This window comes from Tachypleus tridentatus, chromosome 7, assembly GCF_004210375.1.
Source record: "Tachypleus tridentatus isolate NWPU-2018 chromosome 7, ASM421037v1, whole genome shotgun sequence".
NCBI lineage: Eukaryota > Metazoa > Arthropoda > Merostomata > Xiphosura > Limulidae > Tachypleus > Tachypleus tridentatus.
This window is the reverse complement of record NC_134831.1, coordinates 30,137,311-30,163,870: the sequence shown is the minus strand read 5'-3', so window position 1 is coordinate 30,163,870 and position 26,560 is coordinate 30,137,311. Positions and strand designations below refer to the sequence as shown.

The window sequence follows — 26,560 nt, the reverse complement described above, 5'->3', positions numbered from 1 at the left end:
GTCTTAACTTCCGTTCGCTAGTCTCACATGAAAAAATTCAAAAATAATAACATAATCAAAAGAATAGAAATTAGGATAGCGAGATATAGGCACTCAAGCTCACAACGTCTAACACCTATATTACCCTTCACTCTCTGCAGATAGTTGTGTGAAGGTGACTGCTTTCCAAAATAAAGAAGAAAATAATACTAATTGTGAGTAAGCAAGATAAACTTACCCCCTGAAGTTTGAAGTTGGCATTTTAGCTCTCATTATGGTGGTAAGATACAAATTGTACTAATATAAAGAGTCCCAATCAAGTATCTAAGCTAACTAGTACGACTCCCAACCACCATCAATTAAGTCCACTATAGCTACCAATTTTCAGACTGAAAATAGTCAGCACAAGCTGTGCTGCCCCTTTCTCTCCCTTCAACACAGAATATAAATTGTTGACATCCAAGGTGACTTGGTTTGTCTGGAACATTGATCACACACTGGATTAAAACGTATATCAATTTAATTCTATTTTATAAGTACTCAGATATTAGTGTACCCAGCAGTGCAACATGTTTTACAGAATACAAAATAATAACGTTAAGAAAGGTTCTTCAATTAGATAATTTGTTATTTCTTACAAATATGATCTCGAGAAAATAATACTTAAACAACAAAAATCGTTTTACAAGGTATAGCAGTATTTAATCTGTAATTATGGTTTTAATAACCAATTATCATCTACATTCAGAAACAATGTACAATTCACCGTAATAACGTGTTGACTACAGCTTCATTGTAGCTTTTTGATAATACAAATAGCAGTTCTTCCTTCCGTGTCTTCTGTTGAATAGATTTTTGACATACTTACACAATAAATAACCAAATACAATCATTTACATTTTACTCTAATCTTATAATTTGCTGTTAATGGCAAAGCTGTAAAATGAGCTATCTGTGCTCTGGGCTACTCTTTTATCAACTAATAGTGGAACTGGCCGTAACCTTATAACGCCCCTACGTCTGAAGAGGCGAGCACCTTTGGTGGAACAGGAACCGTCAGATTGCAAGTTAACCACCTGGCCATACAATCCTATCTTGAGCATATTCAAAATATTTTAATACGATCAAAGCATATCAAAAATGCAAAAATAAAACTGACAATATCAAATCCATTCGATATAAAAATACTACTAGATTTTACAGTAATGTACAATATTTGTAGTTTATTTACTATGAAAATAAGCTGCAAATAAAAACAAAACAAAAACTATCGCATTTCGTCATGTTGGAAAACTAGTATTCCGAATAATTCGTTTTAAATTTTCAGTAAATACCATTTTTATTTTACACAATTTTGCTTGCTTTACTATTTCTATTCCATAATAGTATAAACAGTATTATTTTCTGGATAATAGCATTTACGATGTTGTAAGTTGTTAATTATTATGAATATATATATTAATATTTATAACTCCAATTTAAAAAAGTAATAACTGCTTTATGCTATTAATATAATCTTGAAGAAAGACTGAATTTCAAACGTGTAAGTTTTCAAATAATTTGGAAATATTTTAGAATTTTTCTTTGTAGGATACGTTGAATGACAATAAAAGTATAATGGAATAGGTTTCAAAATTTGAAAAAATAAAAAGGAACGTCTTTTGAGCATCAAATGTACTTCGCCACTATAAATCTTTATTAAATTTAATACATAACTAGTAGAAACTGGTCAAAATAATTGACAAAGTTTCACGTTATAGTTGAGCACAATTTGTTATTGCTCCGATCACAGCAACAATAGTGCAACGAAGGATAAATTAATATATATATAAAAAAGACTTCCGATTCTCAGGTTGTCTTAAAGTAAAATTCTGGATGCAGAATATTCTTATTTACGTCACTTTTGGCACAGCTAAGTAAGGCAATGAATTCAATTCAGTATTATGAAAAAGGTTAGACTGATCACATATCTTTATTACACCATGCTACTGACGTAATTACAATAATTCAACAAAAAAATAAACAACATCACTATACCTTGGGTAAGTAATGCTACTGTCTATAGATCACAAATAATACGATTTTGTAAATGTACAGCCAATTTGAATATATTATTGGAATTTTCAATGAGAACAACTTTTTAAAAATCATCTTAAACGAACACGTTCATTTTCAAAACTTTATTTTGTTCAAGACTAACGATTCTCTCTTGTTTTCCTGTTTGACACGCCTTTAAAGAAAATTGAACACAATTTTATGTCGTTATCCAGACCACTAATGTATAATAACAAATTGAAGTTTTTCATTCCGTAGCCATGACCTTAAAAATAAAAGTACTAAAACAATATTTTGTTCTTGCAACTACGACGAAAAAAATGTTTAGTTTATGAAACTAATACCGAATATTTGAAACTTTTTCACAGTGTATATTAACATTAAAATTTTGTTTACATATCAGTTTGGGGCATATTAGCTAAGTTGACTCCATGACAACACTGCGGATACTGAAATGACAATATATTTATTTCTTTAGGTGAAATAGACCATTCATCAGATCAAGAATACAACGAGTAATGGAAATGCAACATATAAAGAACGTACAACACAAATGCTGTCATCAATTGGACACCATATACTTTCTGGCCACCCAGTGTTCCGCAGAGGTTGGTTGGAATCACAATGAAGCTAGCTCTCACAACGTCAAGAAAGTGATCACTACAATAGTAGCTAAACAATAAAAAAAATGCAGCTTTAATTAGAGTAAAATGAACCAGGAATACAAGTAAAAAAGAGAATTATCCTGATCTGAAAAATTCCGTTTAACGTAGATTGTGCTGTGTAGACGATAGTGACTATACTGTTATACACGTACTACAGACGAAAGACATCGGGTGATCTGTCTGGATAGCACAGCTGTAGATGTCAGACCATAGTCAAAAATAAGAAGATGCCTTCTTCTATGGATTCTGCCTATACAAACCTAGGTGATAGATCTTCTGTACAAAACCTAGGTGAAGTGGAAAATTCGCAGAAGTGATATGAACAAGATGAAATATGATGAAAGTTTAGCTTTTCTCCAGTAATCTATGATGAAAGTGTTTCCAGCTATGTTAACAGATACATTTTTATACTTCTTCACACACAAAACACAACAACAAAATCTTCCTCACCATCACTAAAATATTTAGCTACATTGCATTCATTCAAGTTGTTGAGTTTTTGTACAGTTAAATATAAGAGAAAGACAGAGGTTTGAGCATCATTTACATGATGCAGCACTGTAATCTGATGACAGACATAATGTTAACACAAGTTTCACACTTTTTTTTTCTCAAATATCTCCCAGTCTGAGCATCAACAGGCACTTTCCATTTCTTGAGACCTCCTTCTTTCTTGTTGACGGCGTCGAAATCTCAAGAATTCTTCTTTCAGCGCTGCACACCGAGCCTCTGTATTATCATATTTGCTTGGTTTTTTAGGCTTTGGGTACAAGTTAATATACAGTTCACTGTCACTAAAGCCCCCTGTCAGGAGCACTGTGGTGAGGAGAATTGTTGCTATGGGAATCAGAATAATCTTGTACCTTTTTCAGAAACTGTAATTTTAAGGGGTTGATGTTATGAGATTCAGAATTTGGGTTGACAGACATACCCAATGGAGCAGGTGAAGGAAATACAGGCTCAGAGTGTGGGGAGTCTAAATTAACTTCAAGTTCATCTAAAACAGAAGTTGATGGGTTACGGTTTGAGAATGTATGGCGGGCAGAATTCGCAGCCCCTGGTACTGAGTGCATACTGTTACTACCAGTTCTATAACCCAAGGAGGTAAAAAAATGTAAGCTGTTCTCCTTTGCCTGAAGTTCATCTTGCAGGCTATGTCTGCGAAAGTGTACAGTGGATGCTGATTTATTTTCTTTGCCAGTACTTATGTGACCAGAACTTCCACTGGCAATACTTGCTCTACTATAGCTTCTGACCATCTCTCCTTCTTGAATGGAGTTTTTACTTTGATTAACAGGTTCTACAGACGAGATTTGTGACTGGAAATTAATCCTAGTGTTTTCTTTTAAAGATGGGGTGATGCTTATAGCTATAGCTGTTGGATCTCGTTTCTCTCTCAAAATTTCTGGAGACATGTTACGATGTAAACCACCACTGCGGACTTTCTCAACAGTTCCCAAAAGACGCTCACGGGTGTATGTCATGGGATGATCATTACTACTGGTATCACTATTTTCCTGTTGTTCTTCTGATACTATACCACGATTTTTTGAACCTTGAAACTTATTGTTTGAATTTAAAGGTGGTAACACAGAAGCAGTTTTCCTATCTTGTGAAATACTGTCAGATGTAGCCGTCCTTTCTTCAAGTCTTTGGCCAAAAGAAATCGTATTTCTGGTAACATCAGCCAATCTCTGAGCTGCAAGGTGTTTGGGATATGTCTGGTAAGCTTGTGAATTATACACCTGGTGAATATTCAAATTTGGCAAAACAATATGAGGATTAAAACCAACTAAGTGCTTATGGTGCTCATCTCCTCCAAATCCTGTTTCTCGTCCTTTTATTTGAGGTCTCCTTGGGAAATTAAATTCTGATAGTGTTTTTGGTGTCATAAGCATGGATTCTTCAGATGATGGGTTGACTTCCAGGTTTGAAAATTGTTCAGGTCTGTATATAGGTCTAAACTGAGTGGCTGGAATCCTGGACTGAGCCTCATGCAACAGATGTAAAGAAGGCAACTCATAAGCAGGATATTGGTGAGAATTAAGACTAGTGACAGTGCTAAGAAAGGACTTTTCTGCAGATGATGGCTGCTTCACTGAGCTCAAGTCCTCTGGAAGGGTTATGTTCCCAGTAGTAGTGAAACCTGGGCTGCTGGTGCAGAACCCTGGATCCCTGGGGGAGTATATGGCTGGAATAAGTTGAGAAGTAGAATTAAATGATACTATTGAACGAGGAGATAAACTCCTTTTACTTTGGACAGTCATATGAGCAGGAAGAGTATGGGGTTGGGTATGGCTACTTTGGCGGCTGGTGTTGCTGAGGATACTTGCCCGTGACCTGGACGGAGTGAGGACATGAGCGTCACGGGCAGTTCTAAGAAACCCCCCCTCATCGTCTTCACCGTCTTGCAGCTCAAAATTGCCCTCAGTGGTGCCGTTTATTCTCCCAGAGGGCCGAGGGTACTGCACTTTATCATTATAGCTCATTGCTTTGGAAAATTGGTTGTGCTTCTGCTTTTGCACCACCATCTGTGACCATTCTTGTGAGCTGAAGTCAGTCCCAGGGGATGTGGTGGTCGTGACACCAAGAGTAAAGTTCTGACCAGAACTGAGCAGGTAGGAAAAACTTGAGGACAAACGTTGTAGCGCAGATAGAATTAAACTCGGTACTCTAATTTTGGAACTTCTTGTGTATGGAGGTTGTCTAGTGCTAAAATGGATATAAAACATTTTCAATATGATATTTAGGCATGTGAACATTTTAAGAAATATATAAACTGACAAAAAAAAATAAAAATCATTCACTTAAGGTTAAGTCGAAAACAATTATTAATTTTAATGTTATGTAACATTTCAAATCTGGATATATAAAACCAAGAGGTACAAATCTGCTGTAAGTGATCCTTTCACCACTCTGAGGTTGAGTAGGTTATTACTGCTATTTTCTTTTACAAAAATCATTAGTACAGATTCTGTTATATGTAAATAAAATATTAAGAACTCTGTAAAAGTTGTATTTTCTCAGTTAAAACCAAAACTTATGAATTCAAAGTGTTTTGATACTAATAACAATTGTATCACCATTAAAGACTTCATAATGAATTTGGTTGAGATAAAACTTTAATTAAGAATTGGCAAATCCATTAACCAATTTACTGCTTTTGAAGTACCTTTTTAATAAATATAATGCACTGTATGTTGTTTTTAGAGTCACTAAAAATATCATGCCAAGTTACATAACAGGTCATTTCATCAAAACTATTTGAGAACTGTTGTTCTCATTAGTAGTTTCTACAGTCTCTTATTCTGATTATTAAGTAGTTATTATTTTCTAATTTTAAATTTTTTGATTTAGTCATTGCTAAGTACTAACTAGTTTTATCATGCATTTCTGCTGCTCATATGTTGCCATTGTAAGTCCTTAAAATGACTAGTTTTCTGGTGGTAGTGGCCACAATTTGAGCCAAGGTTTCACTTCTAGAGAGGCTTGTATGCTATCTAATAATTTGGGGTGAGTCATGAACCTGCTAAGGAGAGACCCATGTTAAAACAACATGGTGAAGATGAAGCAGAATATTCCAGACTGTATGGAATAAGCAGTTTTGGGGCCAGACAGTTAAAGAATGAAAGCCAAGAGAAAAGACAAGTAGTCATCATTTCACACCGTAAACTTTTGGACTACTCTATTATTAATGAATAGTGGTACTGACCATCACATTATAACACTCCCACAACTGAAAGGGCAAGCATGTTTGGTGTTATGAGAATTCAAACCCATGACCCTCACATTGCAAGATGAGTGCCCTGACGACCTGGCAATGAGCCTGACTTAATTAAATGGTCAGTAAGGAGGGGCAGTTGCAATGGTCAACCAAAACATCAACATTCTGATCACTTGGGTCAGATAACAAGCCATATAAGATAGTCACTTGGTCAAGAAACTAGTAATTTAAGGGGTGTTGCAGTCTATATTCTCTGAATTTTAGGGTGGTAATCCAAAGTATGTGTTGATAGATTTTAAACTGTTCACAAAATAAAAGAAACAAACTAAAATGGTCTTGTATGTGAAACATTACTGTATAAAAAGAACACTGCATTCCTTGTCTGAGCTACAATTACCACAGATAAAACAGTTAATGGTCAAATACCCATCAGGTAGAAATAACTTTGCAACCCTTGCTTTCTGAGATATTTTATGATTTGTTGTTTTGCTAAATGACAATTTTATGTTTCCTTATTTGAGTAGTAGCTGTTCTACTGAATTGATTGTGGGGTACTCTAGAAAACTGTCAAGCATGCTTTTAATTGTCCATGAATATTCCCCATGTGTAGTGATGGAATTGTATTCTCTTTTTTATAAAAAAGATGAATTGGGTGACGTATTTCACTGAGGTTACACATATATTTACTTTTCTTGCATTGAGTGTGTTGACTTATGTAAGGTGTTGAACCACCCTAATGGTCTACATTGTAGATTACTGTATTAAATTTAAGTTGGTAAAAGTAACATTGATATACAGGGTAGCAAAAGAAGTAATATTAATTCTGGTTGGAAGTATTTGACTGAATAGTATACTTCAACTAAATTCCATCAGTAATTATATGTGAGGCCTGTACTGTGTTATAAGTTTTTTACAATTTGCATGGGGCAGCACATTACTAAACTGTAACTGTTGATTCACTTAGCTACCGAGGTAAAAGTTCACAAGCTCTAGGCAGTATGGCAAAAGCTACTACTGTACATGGTGATATGTGGAAGCTCAAAACTAATGTATATGTAAATATGTATTTTCATTTATGCATATACAAAGTGTAATATATATATATACGCATATGACGGTCTACACTAAGAACAGGATCAGAGTACAACATTTGATTAAAAATGTAGCAATTTGATTGAGATGTTATGAAGTTAACTGAAGACACTGGCATGTAAAGCATTATTTGAAGAAACAGCATGATTATTACTTTCATTAGTGGTGAAATTATAATATAGTTTTTACAGATTGAAATATTTGGCAGATAATGGATTGCTGGAAAGAGATAAGAGCCCAATACCCACTTACAGTGGATGTTGGTTTATAGCATTTCAGTTTCAATGCTAGTCTGAAAGGTAAATTTTTGCAGAAAGCATAACTGATATAACAGATGTAAACTTGATATACTTAATGCTTCATATAATTATGGTAGAATAGCAACATTTTTGTATTTTATTCCATGCTTAACTTAGGACTGAAAGAAGCAGAAAATGGTGGATAGATGTGGGTAATAATGAGCTTCCATGGTCGGTAAAAGAAAGTGGGTTAATAGGTGTTTGATCTTTCAATGGTCACTTGTGTGGGTACTAAATTTTGCAGTCTCCTCCCCCATTTATTTCCCATCAGAACCAGATGACAGAGGAAAGACTGTGATGGAGCTCCAGGATAGGTATGGACCATCATGACAGCAAAAATGACCTCAAAGAGTACAGGTATTGATCTAGATTGAGTTCCAAAACCGAAGGATGCCTACATTTACCAAGCTGTTCACAGGTGGCGGTAGGGGGGATCATACTCCACAGTCTGGTTAAGTAAGCCCACATATGCCTGTAGACAAGATACTTGACCATTGCACACTCTCCTGAAGGAAAATTTATTGCAGTGTGTTGCTGTAACCAGAACTGATAGATTAGCTCACACTTTTTACCAAGTTTTTTCTGGCCTACAAGTATTCATGTGACATAGCATTTTCTACAGTAGATAAAATTAACAATTCTTTTGTTTATGCTGATGTCATCTAGCTTGTTGATCATTCTATTAGTGATGCAAATCACATCCTAAGACCTACAGTAATTAATGAAATATGAAAATTGACTACAGTTTTGACCACTTCTGGCCAGAGTTATGATGTGTTACATGAAATGTCTTACATCATTTACAAAAAGGTGACAACAACGTCAGATCCTTGATGCTAGTATGATGACAGACCACAAAAAGTGTCTTAGACTGATACCCAAGTGACCAGAAATTATTATTTTCTTGTGAATTATCAGGTGATGGAATCATCATAATTTAATAAGACTGAAGTACTTTTTGTAATTGTGCAGTAAAAAGAAAGACAAAATGCACCTCAATTTGGTGATGGAACTTATTCTTGGAATGGTATAGATACAAGACATTAAGGTGAGTAACATGTGTAAGCTATTCTACAGTTTAGTTTAAATTAATTTTCTGGAAATCTGTCATTAAGGTATAGTATTTACATCATGATTAGGAGATAAGAGTTTTGAAGCAGTTGTGTACTGCACTAACCTCCCCCCACCAAAAATATTCTTACTTTCTAACTTTTAACTTATTCAGTTGCCCTCTTAAATGACTCCCAGATGTATAGAAGTTATGGTTTATTCTTTATGAGTTTTTTTTCTTGTAGCAATGTCACATCAGGTTATCTGCTGTGTCCGCTGAGGAGAATTGAATCCCTGATTTTAGCATTGTAAATCTAAAGACTTACCACTCTCCCAGCAGGGGACTTTATTCTTTATAAATCTGAATCATCAGCTAATTAAGAACTCTGGTTTATATAACAATATATTACATATTATTCTCCACATCTCTTCTGATTGGTATTATTATAGGACAAATAATTGCAAGATACAATTATTTGGGCCACCAAAAACCAATTGACAACTTGAAAAATACAGCCTGAAATTGTCAGGTGTTCACAAAATCACTAAATTTCCTATCAAATATGATACGTCAATGAATTTTATTCAATGTAACAACGAAAGCCAAAGGACTTCCACAAGCATGATATTTCTGAAGATATAATATTTGATGTCCAGGATGGCAAAAATTTTTTAATACGACTTAGTCTTATGGTTGCAGCCAAATTCTGGGTAAAATGTTTGTTAATTTGGCTTACTCCAAACTCAGAGCCTGGTGGTATATACTCCCACCTTTCCCTCACTACAGTTACGACAGAAAGTGTTCGCACCCCTGCATTGTGAGTAGTTTTTTCCTCATAACTTAAAAAGTATCACGATTAGAATAATGAAAATAAAGTATATTATACAAATTATACTGACACATATCTACATAAATTTTTATGTACATGGAACGACAAATAAACTGTTTATAAACAAATAACCAAACGAAGGAGTGGCAGAAAGTGTTCATGCATCTACTTTAATGGTCAGTTGTGTAGCCATTCAAGTAAATTACTTGGTGCAATCTCTCCTCATAGCCATTTATGATTGTTTGACAGTACTCAACTAGTATTTTCTTTCATTCTTCTTTACAGAAGGCCTCCAACTCTTGCAAGTTTTTCGGATGACGCTGATGAACCCTGGTCTTCAACTCATGCCAAACGTTTTCAAATGGGTTGAGATCGGGTGACTGTGATGACCACTTCAGAACGCTTATATGGTTCCTCTGCAACCAGGATTGCACATATTTTAATGTGTGCTTAGGGTCATTGTTGTGCTGGAAGATCCAACGACGCCCAAGCCGCAAGTTCCAAGCATCATTCTTGATATAAGTGCCTAATATATCAACATATTCTTCTTTTTTCATGATTCCGTTGATGAGGTGAAGGCTGCCTACACCAGAAGAGCTGAAGGAACCCCATAGCATGATCAAGCCACCTCCATGTTTAACTGTAGGGACGGTGTTCTTTGGAAAATTTTTTTCCCCCTTCTTACGGAAATTATAGCGAACATCATCGTGGCCGAAAAGCTTGATTTTAGTTTCATCTGACCAAAGAATACTCTTCCAATAGGTAAAAGGTTTATCTACATGCTTTCTTGCATACCTCAATCATGCTTCTAAATGAACAGGCTTTAAATATGGAGTTCTACGAGAACAGCATGCTTTGAACCCAGAAGAGCGTAACATGTTCGTAACTGTAGAGGTGCTTACTTCAACCCTAGTTTCCCTTACCAGTTTCTGTATGTCATTACGTGTTAAACGAGGGTTCCTAGTAACTTCTCTGAGAACCTCCCTCTTGGTTCTCTCTGGAATTTTGGTGGGGCGTCCGAAATGAAAGAGGTTAGCAGTTGATCCTGTAAGCTTAAACTTGGGAATTATGCTTTGAACAGTAGATTTCGGCACATTATGTTGTGTAGCAATACTGGAAAGAAAGACACGAGACTTATATTTTAGAATAATTCGGTTTTTTAAATCACTAGACAGTTGTTTTCTGTTCGCCGTGATGACCAAGCAGATAATGATGGAGACAGTGCTAAACTGCCGGAAGTACATTTTTTGCTGGCTAAATTTCAATAATTATGAACCAATTGTCTAGTTCTGGAATGGTATAATGTAGTTTATTCGCCAAACTAAACAAAATGTTTACGGGAATATCAGTTTTTTCACACGTTCTGAACTGTACGAACACTTTCTGCTCCTCCTATCTTTGGTTACTTGTTTATAAACAGTTTATTTGTCGATTAATTTACATACAAATATATGTAGATGTGTGTTAGTACAATATTTATAATATATTATACTTCTATTAGTCTACTCATCATACTTTTTAAGTTATGAGCAGAAAAACCACTCGAGATGCAAGGGTACGAACACTTTCTGTCGTAACTGTAAGTAATCAGACAACTTCCATTTTTTATCATTACTAAATGGTGCAAATCTATATGTGTGAATATTAGTATAATTAGCATGGAGCATTTAAATCCTTTGAAGCATTATACTGTCAGTGCTGGTTTGTGTTTTGGTGAACAATCCTAAAGAAGCTGCTAAGTAAAATGTAAAATTAATTAAAAATAACATTTTGGTGTTATAAGGTCGTTTATTTCTAGTATTAAGACAATTCCCACAATCACCATAGAAACAGTCATCCTCAAGATGACAGCCAAGTATAACAGGATTTTCTTGCACAAAAAATAGATATGACATCCTGGAATAAAAAGCTGTCTTTTCTGTTGTTGAATTGTTGAGTATGAATGGATGAAGATGATGTGCATATGAGATCTCTTGTAAAATCCTGGCTAAAGTTGTTACTGTATTTTTTTAGTATTAAGGCTAGGCTCTCCCCTGTTAACAGATTTTGTTAAGATTTTTTAGTTATTGTTAAAGCTTCTTGTGAGATTTAATATTGTTTTAGTATCATTCAGATTTTAACATTTCATCTTTTTAAACAGTTTTAAAATTTTCTTTTTTCATTTTGTATTTTCATTCAGATATAGTTTACCTTAATAGAAAGAGATGTTTCATTTTGTTTTTCCTTCTTTCTCACATCAGTTTTTTTCAGCCATAAAAGACATACATACCCGTTTTTTGTTATATTTGTGACTATTTTGTTATATTTTGTTACTTATTTAGTAATAAAGGTTGTTCTTGTGCATGTTCTATGACTCAACCCATTCTTTCCAATGAACTTGAGAAGAAATCAGAGTGAGAACCAGACATGCACTATGTAACTTAATTTCCTTGAAATTTCCAGGTAGTAAGCCCTAACTAACTACTTGGAGGGAAGTCTGCATGCTGAAAAATACCATATTAACAAGAAGTATAGGTTTTAATTTTGCCCACAATCACTATAGAAACAGTCACCCTCAATATGGCAGCCAAAATGCAGGATAAACACTAGCTTGAAATAAGAAATTGATTAGAAAAAAAGGTACTGGTGTTCATGACAATGATTGATATTCAATCACCACAACCTTTTCATAAGCAGTATTCTTTCACCTTAAATGTATGTTTTGCCTTTGATTTCAAAAACAGTTTAATTGTGCCATTTCTAAAACCAACAAATACTCTTATCTGTGGTAGAACCAAAACTGCAAATTAATTAATTTCTACATTATTTAATGACAAAATATATATAAACAATTGTAATAAATCTCAGCCAATAAAAAAATGCAGTATTAAAAAAGTAAGAGATGAAATATTTGGCTGATCAAAGCAAGAAAAGCTGTACAGTTATTGTAAGAATATCTACCACCTGGGAATGCTGAAATTAGGCAGAATTTAAACTTGTAGCTGCACAGAAAATGAATAAGTTTTGAAGTTCAATGCTTAGATTTATGCAGTTAACACATACTGACTAATATAAAGCCATAGCATGAGCATGACCCATAATTTAGCATGTAGATGACCAAGTGCTTAATTAAGAAAATTTATGACAAACTAATAATTTTCAGGATATGAGACATATACATTGAATTTATGAATACAGTATACAGTAAGCTAAGTATGGACAAGTTAACACATGTACTTCAAGTATATGAAATTAAAAATATAAATGATAAAAGTACTTAACTCTTAAACATATCTTTCTCTCTCTCTCTTTCTATGTACATATATATATATATACATTTTTTTCATTTTCTTTTACAAATCAAAAAGAGACATTTCAAATTATATTTTAACAGCAGTATAGCTGGTTATAAAAAGGACTTTCTTTCCTCATCTTGAAGTTCTAGAAAGTTATGGTGAAAGAGAATATTTTAGAAAAATTACAATTAATCCTTATTATGTGTCCAGGAGGTGACTCAATCAATTAAATAAGTAAAATAACAAAATGACACTTTATGACACAAGTTGATACGTACACATATGATTATCAACTAAGAATAATGAGCATCAAAATATGACATTAAAATAACTAGAACTGTTAAAGCAAGTGATTTTCATGTCATAGTTTGAACTTGTAATTTGATAGTTGAAATAGAAGAAAAATTATCTCAGTGCAAAAGTTTTCAAATCAAGAAACTTTCACTTGACATGCACAAAATTTTATGACATGAATGAATTATTTTGAACAGAAAAATACAATCACACAGCCTAGCAATTCATACCTAGTATGTCAAATAAACACAATCAAGCATTTTGCTAATAATTGCTTTGTCATTGATATTATGTCCTTTATATTTTCAGAATGTATTCTATGGACCAGTTAAATTTAATTCTGTGAACTACAGACACAAATCTCAAGTATGACATTCAAAACTGAATAACGAATAAAGATAGCAGAATTCTATGTCACTATAAAATCCTACAAAAACAGTATCACTCTCTCACTTTAACTTTAGTGTTCAAAGTCAACTTCTTCCCATAAGGTTACTGCAAAGGTAACATCTACAAGAACAATCACTGAGCAGTTTAAGAACTGATGGGAGTTCTTCAAGCTTTGATACATCAAATTCCAGTAAAAACCTGTCAATATGTGATTGAGAACCTTCCAACGAGAATCAATACCTGCCTGAGGAAGACAAGGATGTCACATCGAACATATGTTGCATATTCATAATGAGATCAACTAGTCTGTAAAACATTTTCAATAACTTGATTTTGTGCAAGTAATAAAAAAAAACTATTACCAAAACCCTTGATTGCATTTTTTTAAACACCCTTTATCTGTGACTTCAAAATATTTATGGCAAAAAAAAAAATATTTCCTAATTAATAACACAGTTAAGAATAATTATTTCAACAACATTTATAATTAACGATTTCCACAGAGCAAATATGAAATTTGGTTTCAAAACTACACAGTTAACCAGTATCTTACCTATGGTACATCCTTCTTCACTAGCTGCACGTTCAATAAAAAAGGGTGATATAAAGCCTAATTAATTACTTTCTCTTGTTCAATTATTAGGTTGAGGAATAATTCGTGAGCGTTTTTAAATAATTTCATTCCAGCATTACATGCAAGACTATACAATACTTCAATGCATGAACACATTACACCCAAAACATTTATTATGATACTTTATTTCATGTAATACCTAGGTATATAGTATGCATTGTTTTAAACGAAATTGCAAGAAATTAAATGCGAAAAGCAGATGGTGTCGAAAATGCTCGATTTTGTCCACTTGACATTCCATTTAATGAGCTGAAAATGAAAGCAAAAATTAAAGACATATGAAAATCAAACACACCATCTATTAGAGCAAAAAATTATCTACCAAATGACATGAAATATTTTGCGAAAGCGTTTCATTTATGAATATATTTTTTTAACTTGAAAAAACGCTCACGAATTATTCCTCAACCCAATATTAATACAACTGATTTAAATTAAACAAGGCAGTTTATAAATATTTAAAGATATTAAATAGGATTGCTAAGAGTTGTAGTCTAGCAATTCATCTAATGAAGATCAGAATATTTTGGTAAAAAAAGCTGCAAATTTCATAAAAACTGTATTTTGAGTTCAACCAACCTATAACTGTTGAAAGACAAAGTTGTAGGCAATCTATATGTCAGGTATAATTCAAATGACAAAAAATAATAAATCAAAAGAAGTGTAAGGAAATTGTATCTTGTTAAATAAATTATGAAGCAAACTATGTATGATCATGAAACTATAGAAATCTCTGCTTATGTCTGAACAATACAAACAGGAAAATTAAGTCTGTTTTTATTTTGTTAAAACATGCAATAATCATTGAATAACAGAAATTTAATGAACACCAGTTTTAAAATGATCTGTTTCTAAATTGTATTCAAGTGAACATTTTCTATCCAACCATTCTCTTTACTCTGAATGCTTCATTTTAGGTTTAAAAGGTATTTAACGTTTCAAAGTAATAAAACATTTCTACAATGATGTTTCATTTGTGGCACTGTTTCATGGCTTGTTTATTTGAACAGGCTTGTTACTCCTGATACACAATGCATTGCAATAGTATGACAGAAAGCCTTTGTACTTGAACAGAGAAACTATCAGCTGAGCAACTTGTTCTAATCCTTTTTTTTTTTTAACCAATGGTGCTCTAGTGAAACCACAGCCAAGGGAATGGCCATTAAGGGCTTATGTTAATGTTACCATTAACATTCACCTGATTTATGGTGTGGATTCTGGTGGTAATTTTTTTCTTTCTTAACTTTAAATGTGATGTAGGTTTTTTATACAAAAATATGAAATCCTTTTCAAGTCACTGATATCATTCAATATCAAGATTATGACTGCATCATTATCATCTATAAAAAATTGACCACATACCTCAACTTAACACCAAATTACCCTCATATGCTTTCAAAATAAGTACTTTCATGTCTTTACAACAGTTATAAAAAGTTATAATAATGCAATTTTTATTAATTAGATAAGGAAATAAAGCAAATACATAATCAGCTCATCACACTAATCAAAATTACCTAATCACAGACCATCATGTAAACAATACAAAAAATCAAAAACACATGTCAAAATCATATTTATTTTATTTTATTCACAGTCTAAGCTACAATTTTCAGAATATTTACAGAAACAAAAAGTAAAATTCACTTCAATTACATAATGTGTCTCGTTTATCTCGTGTCAATGGGTGGGGTATCAGAGTGTGCATATAGTGAATTTTTATATTCAACATGGTATTATGTATTTGGTATCAACCACTAATTTTATCATGCATTGTCAATTTAGTGACAGTTCATGATAAAGGAGAGTAAATACCATATACAATACACAGAGGGATTAAAAAAACTGTAAATATACATTTTGGAATCCCCAGGGGTTATGCAAATACAATATTGCATACTATATAATGAAAAAATGTATTTTGATTCTTCACAAAAATATTACCTTGCACTGTGAACTGTCAGAGTCTGAGTGTTTGTAACACACCTGGTTTTTCAGTGTGCAACACACTTGTATATATTACTAAAATCTTTCCAAATTCCATGCAGTTATATGTAGTGAATTTGGAATTACAGCCAATATTTCTTTCCCAATATGGGATAATCCAATGAATAGAACCCACATTAAACTCAAAAATGACACAAAGGTTATAGCACAGCATCAAAACTGTGTCTTAATTCAAAGTATTTCATTTTAATACTTGAACTACATAAACAAATCTACAAATCAATGTGTATCATGTTATTTTTACACAATCATGCATAAATGAGAAAAGGAAAAGGTTCAAGGAAAGACATAGATAAGTTTCTTGATGACGAGAAACCTGGTTGAAATAAAAATGAATCTAAGAATGGCTGGTATGGATATTAACACTTTTACTGATAAGGAGGGAACAACATTTCGACTTTCCTAGGTCTTCTTCAGATTAATCAACAGAAATCGACAGAAAAATCACCCATACTGGATTATACGTTCCCTGGGACTCAGCACATGAATCAAAACAGAAGCTCATCATATTAAGAAACCAAATAAACACAGCCATAAAACTATGCTCACCGATAAAATTAATGATAAAATCAATAAAATAAAACGACACTTCATCAACATCAACAAATTTCTTCAAAAAACTGTGGAAAAAAGTATATACACACACACCTAGACAAAAACAAACAAACAACAATAAATCCCAAGATACAACAAATCACAAAACTTTATACTGTTGCATACCATATGTTCCCAACATCAGCAAAAACTTATAACAAAACACAACATTCCAGTAAACACCAAATGCATTTGAAAACCAGGTACAAAACTAAAGTCCATACTATGTAAAAACTATACTGACAAATACAACACCTACATAATTTATAAAACACAATGCAACAACTGCCATGACTTCTATATTGGAGACACAAGCAGAAAAATGGAAACTGGATTCAAAGAACACAAAAAAAACACCTTCACACATTTATGAACACTGCAAATCAAATAAACACAACATAACCATAGAAAACACCCACATATTAAGTAGGCAAACAAACATAAACAAATGCAAAATTAAAAATGCCCTACTTATACGGCAACTAAAACAAAAATTAAACCAATATAAAGGAACACCTTTATACTTATACTAATTGATAACCTAACATCCACCTGCAACGCCCTCTACAAACCGGTACCCATTTATACTTACTTTCCTGAGACATGTGCCCATCAATGGTCATATTCAAACACTCTCTCTTTCTTAACCTGAAGATGACCTAGGAAGATTGAAATGTTGTTCTCTCCTTATCAGTAAAAGTGTTGATACCCCTATCAGCCGTTCTGAGATACAGAGATAAGTTTATTACATATACCTTCACCACAAAGACAAAAAGATAGAAAGAAAATCACCTTTCTTCCTCCTTTGGTGACATGGGGGCCAGTTGCAAGAAAAAGGAAAAAAAGCATGTTATTTGATACAGTAGATTGCACTTACTAACAGAAATTTAGAATATCATGGTACTAATAGGAAATCATATTAAATGGCATGAAAATATACTCAGAGGTTAAATCAATGTGTTATTAGTCACATTTTCAATTTTTATGAGATTTTTTCAGATTTTTATAAAAATTTAATTCAGTAGTTAAGAACATGCATATATAGCTCACAGAATCTGAGAAACTAAATAAGCTCTATGTTATGTAAAAAAAAAAAAAGTTAATATATACTGTCTTCACATTTTATCAATTTGTAAGTTCCATTAATTATTGAATGTCAATGTTTTCACTTTTTCTTTACATTTTTACTATATTCAAAAGCAAATGTTTTTATGAGTTGTAATGTAGTTACTTTAAATATTTTCTAGCTTATTTTAAGACATTTTTTTCATTAGATATATGAAAGAGGTTTGAACTGAGCATGTGTTGTAAAGTGATTTTATAATTCAAGGAAATGTCAATAACTATTTACATACATCCTGTTGAAACTGTCCAAATTAATATTGTTTTATAAGTTACAAGAATTACTAATTACTGAATTTGTTGAAACTATCTAACATTAACATCATTATGTTAGTTCCATTACAAGAACTTACAAGCTTATTCTGATGTTTACTTTTTGAAATGTGAGCACTATTTATATGGAGTGTACAGGACATATAATAAATTAAAATAACCTTTAAGAAATTCATGATGATGAGAAACTGACTTGAAGTAAAAATGTATTCTACAGATAGCTGGCATCGGTATTAAAACTTCAATTAAATCACAGAGCCAACTGTCTTTAGAATATATTTAAACCTTTAAGAAATATTAACAACAATTTTTCAGTATCATTATACTGATAAGTCAATAAAACTATCTGTTGAGCATTAAAGTTAATGTATGTAGTTATTTTTATACTGTTTCAGAAAGATATTGTTGCATTGGAAAAGATCTGTAATAAGCTTGTTGAGAATTTTTCTTTCTTGTTTCAAGTAATATTTATATTTTATCTTTAATGTTCAAGTTTTCCCTTATTTTATCATATTACAAAGTCCTTAAAATTATTTCAGGGATTTTCAATTACAAAGAGATTATTTTAATATATTTTTAAAAATACTGAGAGAGAGGGAGAGAGAGCAAAAAGTATTTGCTTTGACTTGGTTTATTTCACTGAAAATTCATTTGTTTTTAATTTTGCACCTAGTTATTTGAGGATTACCTTCAATAACTGCCTTTAATTTTGGAGTTATAGACTAGAGGTAAAGTAGCTAGTTAACACTACCACTGCCAACTCTTTTTACCAACAACTCTCAAGATTGTGAGTCAAGCACCCTAACCACCTGGCTATGCCAGACCAGTACTTGAATGAAGTGCTTTCAATGCTGTTAATGCTATCTCAAGATTTATCAAATTTAAAATCACAAAATATTTTTTCTGCTATATGCATTATATAGGACATGAATTAGTGATCTTTAGAAGCTCCTTGTTCCAGTCAGAAGAGATGCTTGTACAAACACTGCTATGTTTAAATGTTATACATGTAACACAGATCAATCTAAAAAAAATTAATAAATAACATTTTATTGCCAGAATGTTGTCTAAAGTATCAAAATAAATTTTTCATACATACTACAGCACTTGATAGTATTATTTTTATAAAATTTCTTTTTTTGTTGTCAGATATATGTCAGTTACAGGATATTTAATACAAATACAAATAAAACATTTTTTTCTGATATGTGGTGTAGTTGCATTTAAGCAATGAATTGCATGTAGTAACGTGTGTACAAAATCAGTAAATATTCTGGCAACAAAGACAGGTTGAAAAGCAGGTACACCAATTCATTCATTTTCTAAATGACTAGAATACATTCAATATATATTAATATGTCATTTTGACTTATAAGCACAGTCCTAAGTTTATTTTATGTATAAGGTGTGACAATAAATATAATTTACTACTTTTATGCTACGACTAGTCACATATATTTTTAAAATTGCGAAATTCTAATATATATTAAACTTTATATAATAGTATTCCACAAGAAATGATTTTACATTTCCTTATTTTAGAAATAAGATTTGATAATAAATATATATATAGTTTGCAAAAGAAGTTTCGTTTAAAAAGTTACTTTTTCATGGGTGAAGGGCTCCCCCCATGTGAGTGACCTCCATTTCTGGCATCTGCAACTGGACAAGTAACCATCATATATGCTGAAAAAAAAAAGACGGAAAACAAAAAACACATATTCAGCATTTAAAGAAATAAACTATGTAACTGATTTTACTATTTTGGAATAACATATTCCTTATTTTTGAGAAGAAATAGACCAAATATTTAATAAACAGTTGTGCAAAAAACTTTATGATATATTAAGACCTTTTATAAAGAACACAATATTTAAAGTGAGTGTATTAAAGAAAGAACCCATGAAAATTCTTATGAGAAAAAACTAAGGTTGCTAAATACCAAAAATGTTATAGTGTTATTAGACTAAAAATATTTTAAATAGGTTTTAAGGTCACATATAACAGATTCCACGTTGCATGTTTGGACAGAATGATTAAAGTATGAATGACATAAGCATAAATAAATTAGTTTCAGAATAGTTACATAAAACATTTGCCCAAGACTGATTAAAGATTAATAATAAATACTACTCTCAGACATTGTTTAGTTTTAATAATGTACTAGTTGAAGCACACACTGTAAACATTACCATATATTGTTTTATTTTTGACAGCAAGTTATTCTTGGAAAATTTCAACAGCAAATACTATTACAACATTATCACTCAGTTATGGAAGTATTTACATTTTATGTTTAGTCCTCAGAAAGAAGAAAAGTTATTACTTTTTTTTTGGATTTAATAAAAAAAAACATGCCCATTTTTGAACTAATACTGTAGAATTAATAATTAAGAACACACCTTTTTCTGCTTTTCTTCTTTTTCTTTTATTGCAAATTTTAACTGCACACACAGATAAAACAATTGCAGCTATGAAAAACAAGATACCTCCTACTACACCTGCAGTGATGGCTCGACTTTTGGTGACTTCGGGGCTAATGCCTGAAATTCATAAAAATAAATTTAACTTATTTAAAGTCAAACAGAAATCCAATTTAAATATGCTAATCAACAAATACTTATATATTACCTACTTATTTTTTATGAAGAGTAGCAGGGCCATAGTCATTGCTAAAAAAGCAAGGAGGGAGAATCTTGAAGGGTACCCCCTACTACAAATATTTTTTACCACATAAGACCCTCTTTTTTTCAGGAACAAATAATTACAGTGGAACATTGCATAACTGTAAAATATTATTTTAAGTATAAGTGAATTGGAAAATTCTACCATTTGGAACTTGAAACTAAGATATAAAGTAACTCCACTTTAATCCTTTTAAGTGAAGATCCCAGTTGTGGGTTCAGAAAGCTGTCCATGAAATGGGGCTACGTGCACACCAATTTTTATAAATACATAACAATTGGGGTCACTTTTTTTGACTGACTGTTGTTGCTTTCCTACTGATGACATTTTGCTTATTTCCAATGTTACAATTTTCCTTATAGGGGCCCCCAGTTTTGGAAAAAAAAAAGTGAGGAGACAGTTGCCTCCTCGCAGCCCCAGCCTAGCTTTCACCCTGAGTACTAGGAATACACAATGTACTTTTATGCTTGAAGTTTTACATGAAAGTTAGCTTTCTTTTTAAAGATTTTCATTTGATACCATGAGCACAGGCTTAACTAAGTAAAGTTATAGTGACTTTCAGGATTAGACATTAAAGCAAATACTAAATAGAAAATGTCTTCCAATTTTATTAGCAGAAAACTTAAAATGTAATTTTTCAGTTGTACTGACTCTAGCCTTAGTGCTGTACTGATGATGATTGACATTATAATAATAAAGATTGACATTATAATAATAAAATTTACTTATAGTCAAAAACTTTGTTATTATATTTTATTTAAAGATTGAAATGGTTTATATACTTTAATTTATTATATTCACAGACTAATGACATGATCTAGAAACTAGATATAAATAGAAGAAATAATAATAATAATACAAATAATGCAAAAAGTAAAAATGTTTTATTGTATTAAAAGCTTTCACAGCTACTTCTTTGTGCACTAAATATATGAACTAGTTTGTTAACAAAATTAAGCTCGTGTTTCAAACAGAGATCTGCAGAAAAGTCAGAATGAACGTGACATAATGTATTTGATTATCTTTTCTCTTTACCAAACATTCACTCTCCAAAATCCCAATTAAGAATAATGTTTGAGAAAACAGACAAACAAAACATATATGTGAACTTAGAAAATTATATTCAGTGATATTCTAACATTCTAATATATTCTTAAATGAATAAATACTTCCTTAATTTGATTTTACAGTTTTTCTAAAATATATAAAAGAATAATTTAATTTTAAAATGGTATTAAAAGATATGAAAATAAAACATTTTCAACTATAAACACTTCAGCAGTATTTGATCAAGATATATTTGCATAAACAATTTTCATCTCAAAGATATAAACCTTATTTGCATTTTGTATTTATGACAAAGATATTTAGGTGTAATTTTGAACTATTGATCAGAGGGAAGACAGCTAGTCAGCATCACCCTATAACTCACCATCCATGCAAATGGATTGATTCTCACTCTTACAATGCATCCACAGCTAAAGTATGGGGAACAGTTTGTTGTATCACATGGATTTGAACCTAGCTCCAAAATGAAGTGGCCTACCACACAGCCAACATATAAACTATACCACAAAACTGGTAGCTGCAAAACTTTAATCTTATTTACATCTTTTGTTTGTGTGTATTTCAGACAGAAAACTAATTAGACAAACATCATTACTGATTATAAAACTAAACTATACAAAAGCAATGTCAAAACAAATCTGTAATAAATATAACTAATAAAAATAACAAGAAAAAGAAGGAATTTTGTGGAAGTCAAATTTTTTTCTCCAATTATTCATATAAGGATTTACTGCCATACAATTTTTAAAAAGCATACTTTTAATACTTTTTGCACAATTTTTGTGAACTCTCATTAAAATTGTACTTACCTTCAATATTCAAAGAAATTTCAGGACTAAATGAGCTTACTCCTTTATCAGAATAGGCTGACACACGGAACTTGTATTCACCAGCAGGAATCTTTTTTGCTGCAAGACCAGGTAAACATTAAAGTCTTCTATTCTTTGATAAAAGATGAAAGCCTGGTCAATGTTTATTCAAAAGTATGGTAGTCTTTAACATTACCAAGTTGAGTGAAAAATAAAACTTGTTGACCTGCTGATCAGTTCAAATTTCAAATTTAACAGAACTGGAAAGTATCTAATTATTGGTAACTTGGGTAATACAGTTTTACAGTAGTATGGATAAATTACAGTTAAAATGCAATGTAGTGTTTATTGATTCACAGTGACAAACGTGTATTAACATTACATTTCTCAAAGGAGTCCAAATTAACCTCATCAGATTTTCAAACACATTTTTCTAAGCTACTTTTGCATAACATTTTTTGTGGCTCTTTGACTTTCTTGATTATAGACTCCATAATAACATGAGTCATGTGATAAATATGAATGAAAATACAATCAATATTACATTTAACCATACTGTAGGCAAATTATTTAACATTATTTATTTGGTCAGTACTTTACACTGAATGTTGTAAGAGATAGAAACAAAATCACATAAAATGATGAAATATGTGGAAATTCAATGGTAATTTTTTTTGTTATTAAGCAGAAAGGGATAAAATGGGCTATTTCTACTGTTCCTTCACACAGATAGTGTAAAATCAAATCTGGAACTTGAAGATTAAGGCAATAAATATCCACTTATAAATTATCTCGATGATTTATTCAGTCATACAAACATATTTAAATTTTAGAGAATACAGTTCAGCTGATTTGTGTACTTGGACCTAACTGTCCATTTATAAAAAATATGTTTTTATAACATAAGCAATTTAAAGTTGGTTAAACAATCTTACTAATTATAGACACTGAAGCAATAACTCAATAGCTAGGAAAAATGTTAGAAAAATAGCTACTTTTTACAATTAAAAATTATGCTTTTAAATTAATTGTGGTTCTGTAATTATATAGATGAAGTTTATATTTGCTTGAATAGGCTTCCTATAAAACTACTCATGCTTATTTTTACATTTTTGTGTATTTCTGAAAACTAATATATGTAGGTGATGGAGGTGAAACATACCTCAGAAAACTTATATGTTTTATACATCTTTAAAAAATACTTTCTTTAAAATTTTGATATAATTTCTAGTTAATAGAGGTTATGGAATTGATAATTTCACATATAATTATTTTAATGTATTTACTTACAATGTGTTTAAAGTTCATGATCATTTTAATGAATTGTTAAAAGCATAATATTACATTATAAAAAAAAACTATTATTATTAAATTTTAAAATGTATTTATGAAAATTAACCAAAATTATCTTTTTTCTCTTAAGTTAGTCTTTTATACAAGTTAGAAAGAAGACTCCTTACTTTGCAAACAATTTATTAATTTGTGTGAGGCATTTACCAAAAAACAAATATAAACTAAGAATCAACACCTACCCAGATATGAAGTTTTCTCTTTAAAAGGTCCCCAGTGTTTCCATGGTTCTGATTCAGTATGATATTCAACGTAATAAAAGGCCACAGGAATTGTTTGGTTGAATGGAGGTTTCCAAGAGATAAATACACCATCAGATAATTTCTTTACTACAACATTTTCTGGTGGGAAAGGCTTTGGGCCTTTAACAATAGAAGAAATTTTCTCAGAAAATTATTTTCAGAAAACTTTTATCTGGTGGATAAATTTCTTATAGGAAAAATGTGTACAACAAATATAATTAATAAAATATCATGTTAAACAACCTGGCAACAGATGTGTATGTTTGTCACACCCAGCCACCATTGGTCCATTCCAATATTAAATAACCTAGTAAAAGGTGTGTGTATGTGTATGTCATCATACCCAGTCACTGTTAGTCCAACACAGTGTTAAACCTCCTCCTATTACATTCATTGTAAAAAGAACCAGACATCATCATCATTTCAAATTATAATTATTTAAAGCATGAAAATACAAAAACATGTGCAAGTAAAATGATTTTGTTTATACATTTTCAATGATCTTTCAATCTTACAAGTCATATTCATGTACACATACAATACAGAATTAAACCAAGAGTACATTAATTTGCATTTTAAAGAGTCATTGCAAATTAATTTCATTTTCAAACCTCACTTTTCAAACCAAACTAGCAAACAAATAAAACATTTACAACAGATTCTCATTATGGAAACTGAATACATTTTGAAGAACCTGTTCTGAGTGACATGTATAAAGTAGAAAGCACTGTAATCATTACTACATAAAATACAGTGAAAAACATAAACAAAATTATGACTACATAGAAGAAAATAAATCAATAAAAAATTATAATAATACTGAGTTTAATACCCTATTCATAAATTAATTAAATGCATATTAATTTTCTACATAAGACTATCTAATTAGTATATTAAAATGTATATTGAGTCCTTAATGTATTTTAAAAAGAGGATGAAAAACTTCTTAATTAAAAACAAATTATTATCCACAGGTTCTATTATTTTAAACCTTTGAATTGTGTAGTTAATTCAGTTACAAGGTTAACAAATGAGGTGTTTCTTCTATTCTACTTAGAAATGCAATCTTAACTTAGATTGTTTGAAAAGAAATGTTTTTAAGCAAAACAACTTAGAATTCATCAAGTTGAAGAATTTTTAAGAGTACATTCAGGCTCTAGAGATAACTTTGTAATTCAGAGTAAATAAGTTTCCTTCTGATGAATTTACAAACAAAATCATACTTACTAGTAGTTTTTGCTTTAATAGTAGAACTAAACATGCCTTCTCCCAGAGCATTTCTAGACTGCACTTTAAATTCATAATCAGTCTCTGATTGTAGCTGATACACAGTAAAAGATGTAGCACCTTTTGGGACATCCATTTTACTCCATGGTTGATTAGCAGTTCGATACCTGAAAGCAATATTAAAACTCTGTGAAGTATAAAAATTACACAGTGAATGCAACATTTTTGCTCAGGACTAAATAACAGTGAATAAAATCTATAACAAATGGAGGACTGGAATCAATTTATGTTGAAATGTGTTTATCTGTGGGACACACAAAGGTTACTGTATTACAAATGTTTTTACTGTTATATGATTATCTTCATACATGAAAACACAGAATGATATTTAGCTGTTTGCTATTGAAACAATACTATATCCAGGTTCAACAGACCAAATATGTGGTCTTGCTGGAGTCTTGACTATTCTGATCACAGTCAGTGTAACATAGAAGACATGAAGCAGAGTAGAAGTGAAAAAAGGAGTAGAAATGAACAAATGGAGGTAAATATTGTGTAGTTTAAAGCTTACCAGCCAGAAAAAACTTAGCAATATGTGTTTTTGTAACAGAAAACCATTTACAGTTTTAATCCTTATGCTCAAAAGAGGGAGATGTATTATCACACCACAAGGGACTTGCTGGTATTGGTTACCTCAGAATTGATGGAATGTTAATTGGTAAATCCACTACCTTAATTATACATTCTTTTATTTTTTGTTCAAATCTCTTTGTTTTTTTTTTTAATTGAGCATAAAGCTGCACAATGGACTATCTGTGCTCTGCCCACCATGGGTATCAATACCTGCTTTCTACCAGTGAGAGTCTGCAAACATATTGTTGTGCCACTGGGAGGAA

The 26,560-nt window shown here is 31.5% G+C and overlaps 1 protein-coding gene across 6 annotated transcripts in view; it reads right to left on the bottom strand.

Annotated features, from left to right (window-relative positions):
* Nucleotides 1-1,920: 1,920 nt before the first annotated feature.
* LOC143255363 (protein turtle-like) overlaps nt 1,921-26,560 on the bottom strand; it is a 303,979-nt gene continuing 279,339 nt past the window's right edge. For 5 of the 6 annotated variants that reach the window (XM_076510891.1, XM_076510892.1, XM_076510893.1 and 2 more), the window contains 6 exons: nt 25,665-25,831; nt 24,378-24,557; nt 22,846-22,944; nt 20,686-20,826; nt 19,888-19,969; nt 1,921-5,411 (listed from right to left, as the gene is read on the bottom strand). In XM_076510891.1, coding sequence (XP_076367006.1) covers nt 3,494-5,411; nt 19,888-19,969; nt 20,686-20,826; nt 22,846-22,944; nt 24,378-24,557; nt 25,665-25,831 — 2,587 coding nt within the window. In that variant the 3' untranslated portion in view covers nt 1,921-3,493. Of the gene's footprint in view, nt 5,412-14,206; nt 14,231-17,680; nt 17,710-19,887; nt 19,970-20,685; nt 20,827-22,845; nt 22,945-24,377; nt 24,558-25,664; nt 25,832-26,560 lie in introns of all 6 variants that reach the window. The other variant, XM_076510896.1, reaches the window with a different exon arrangement.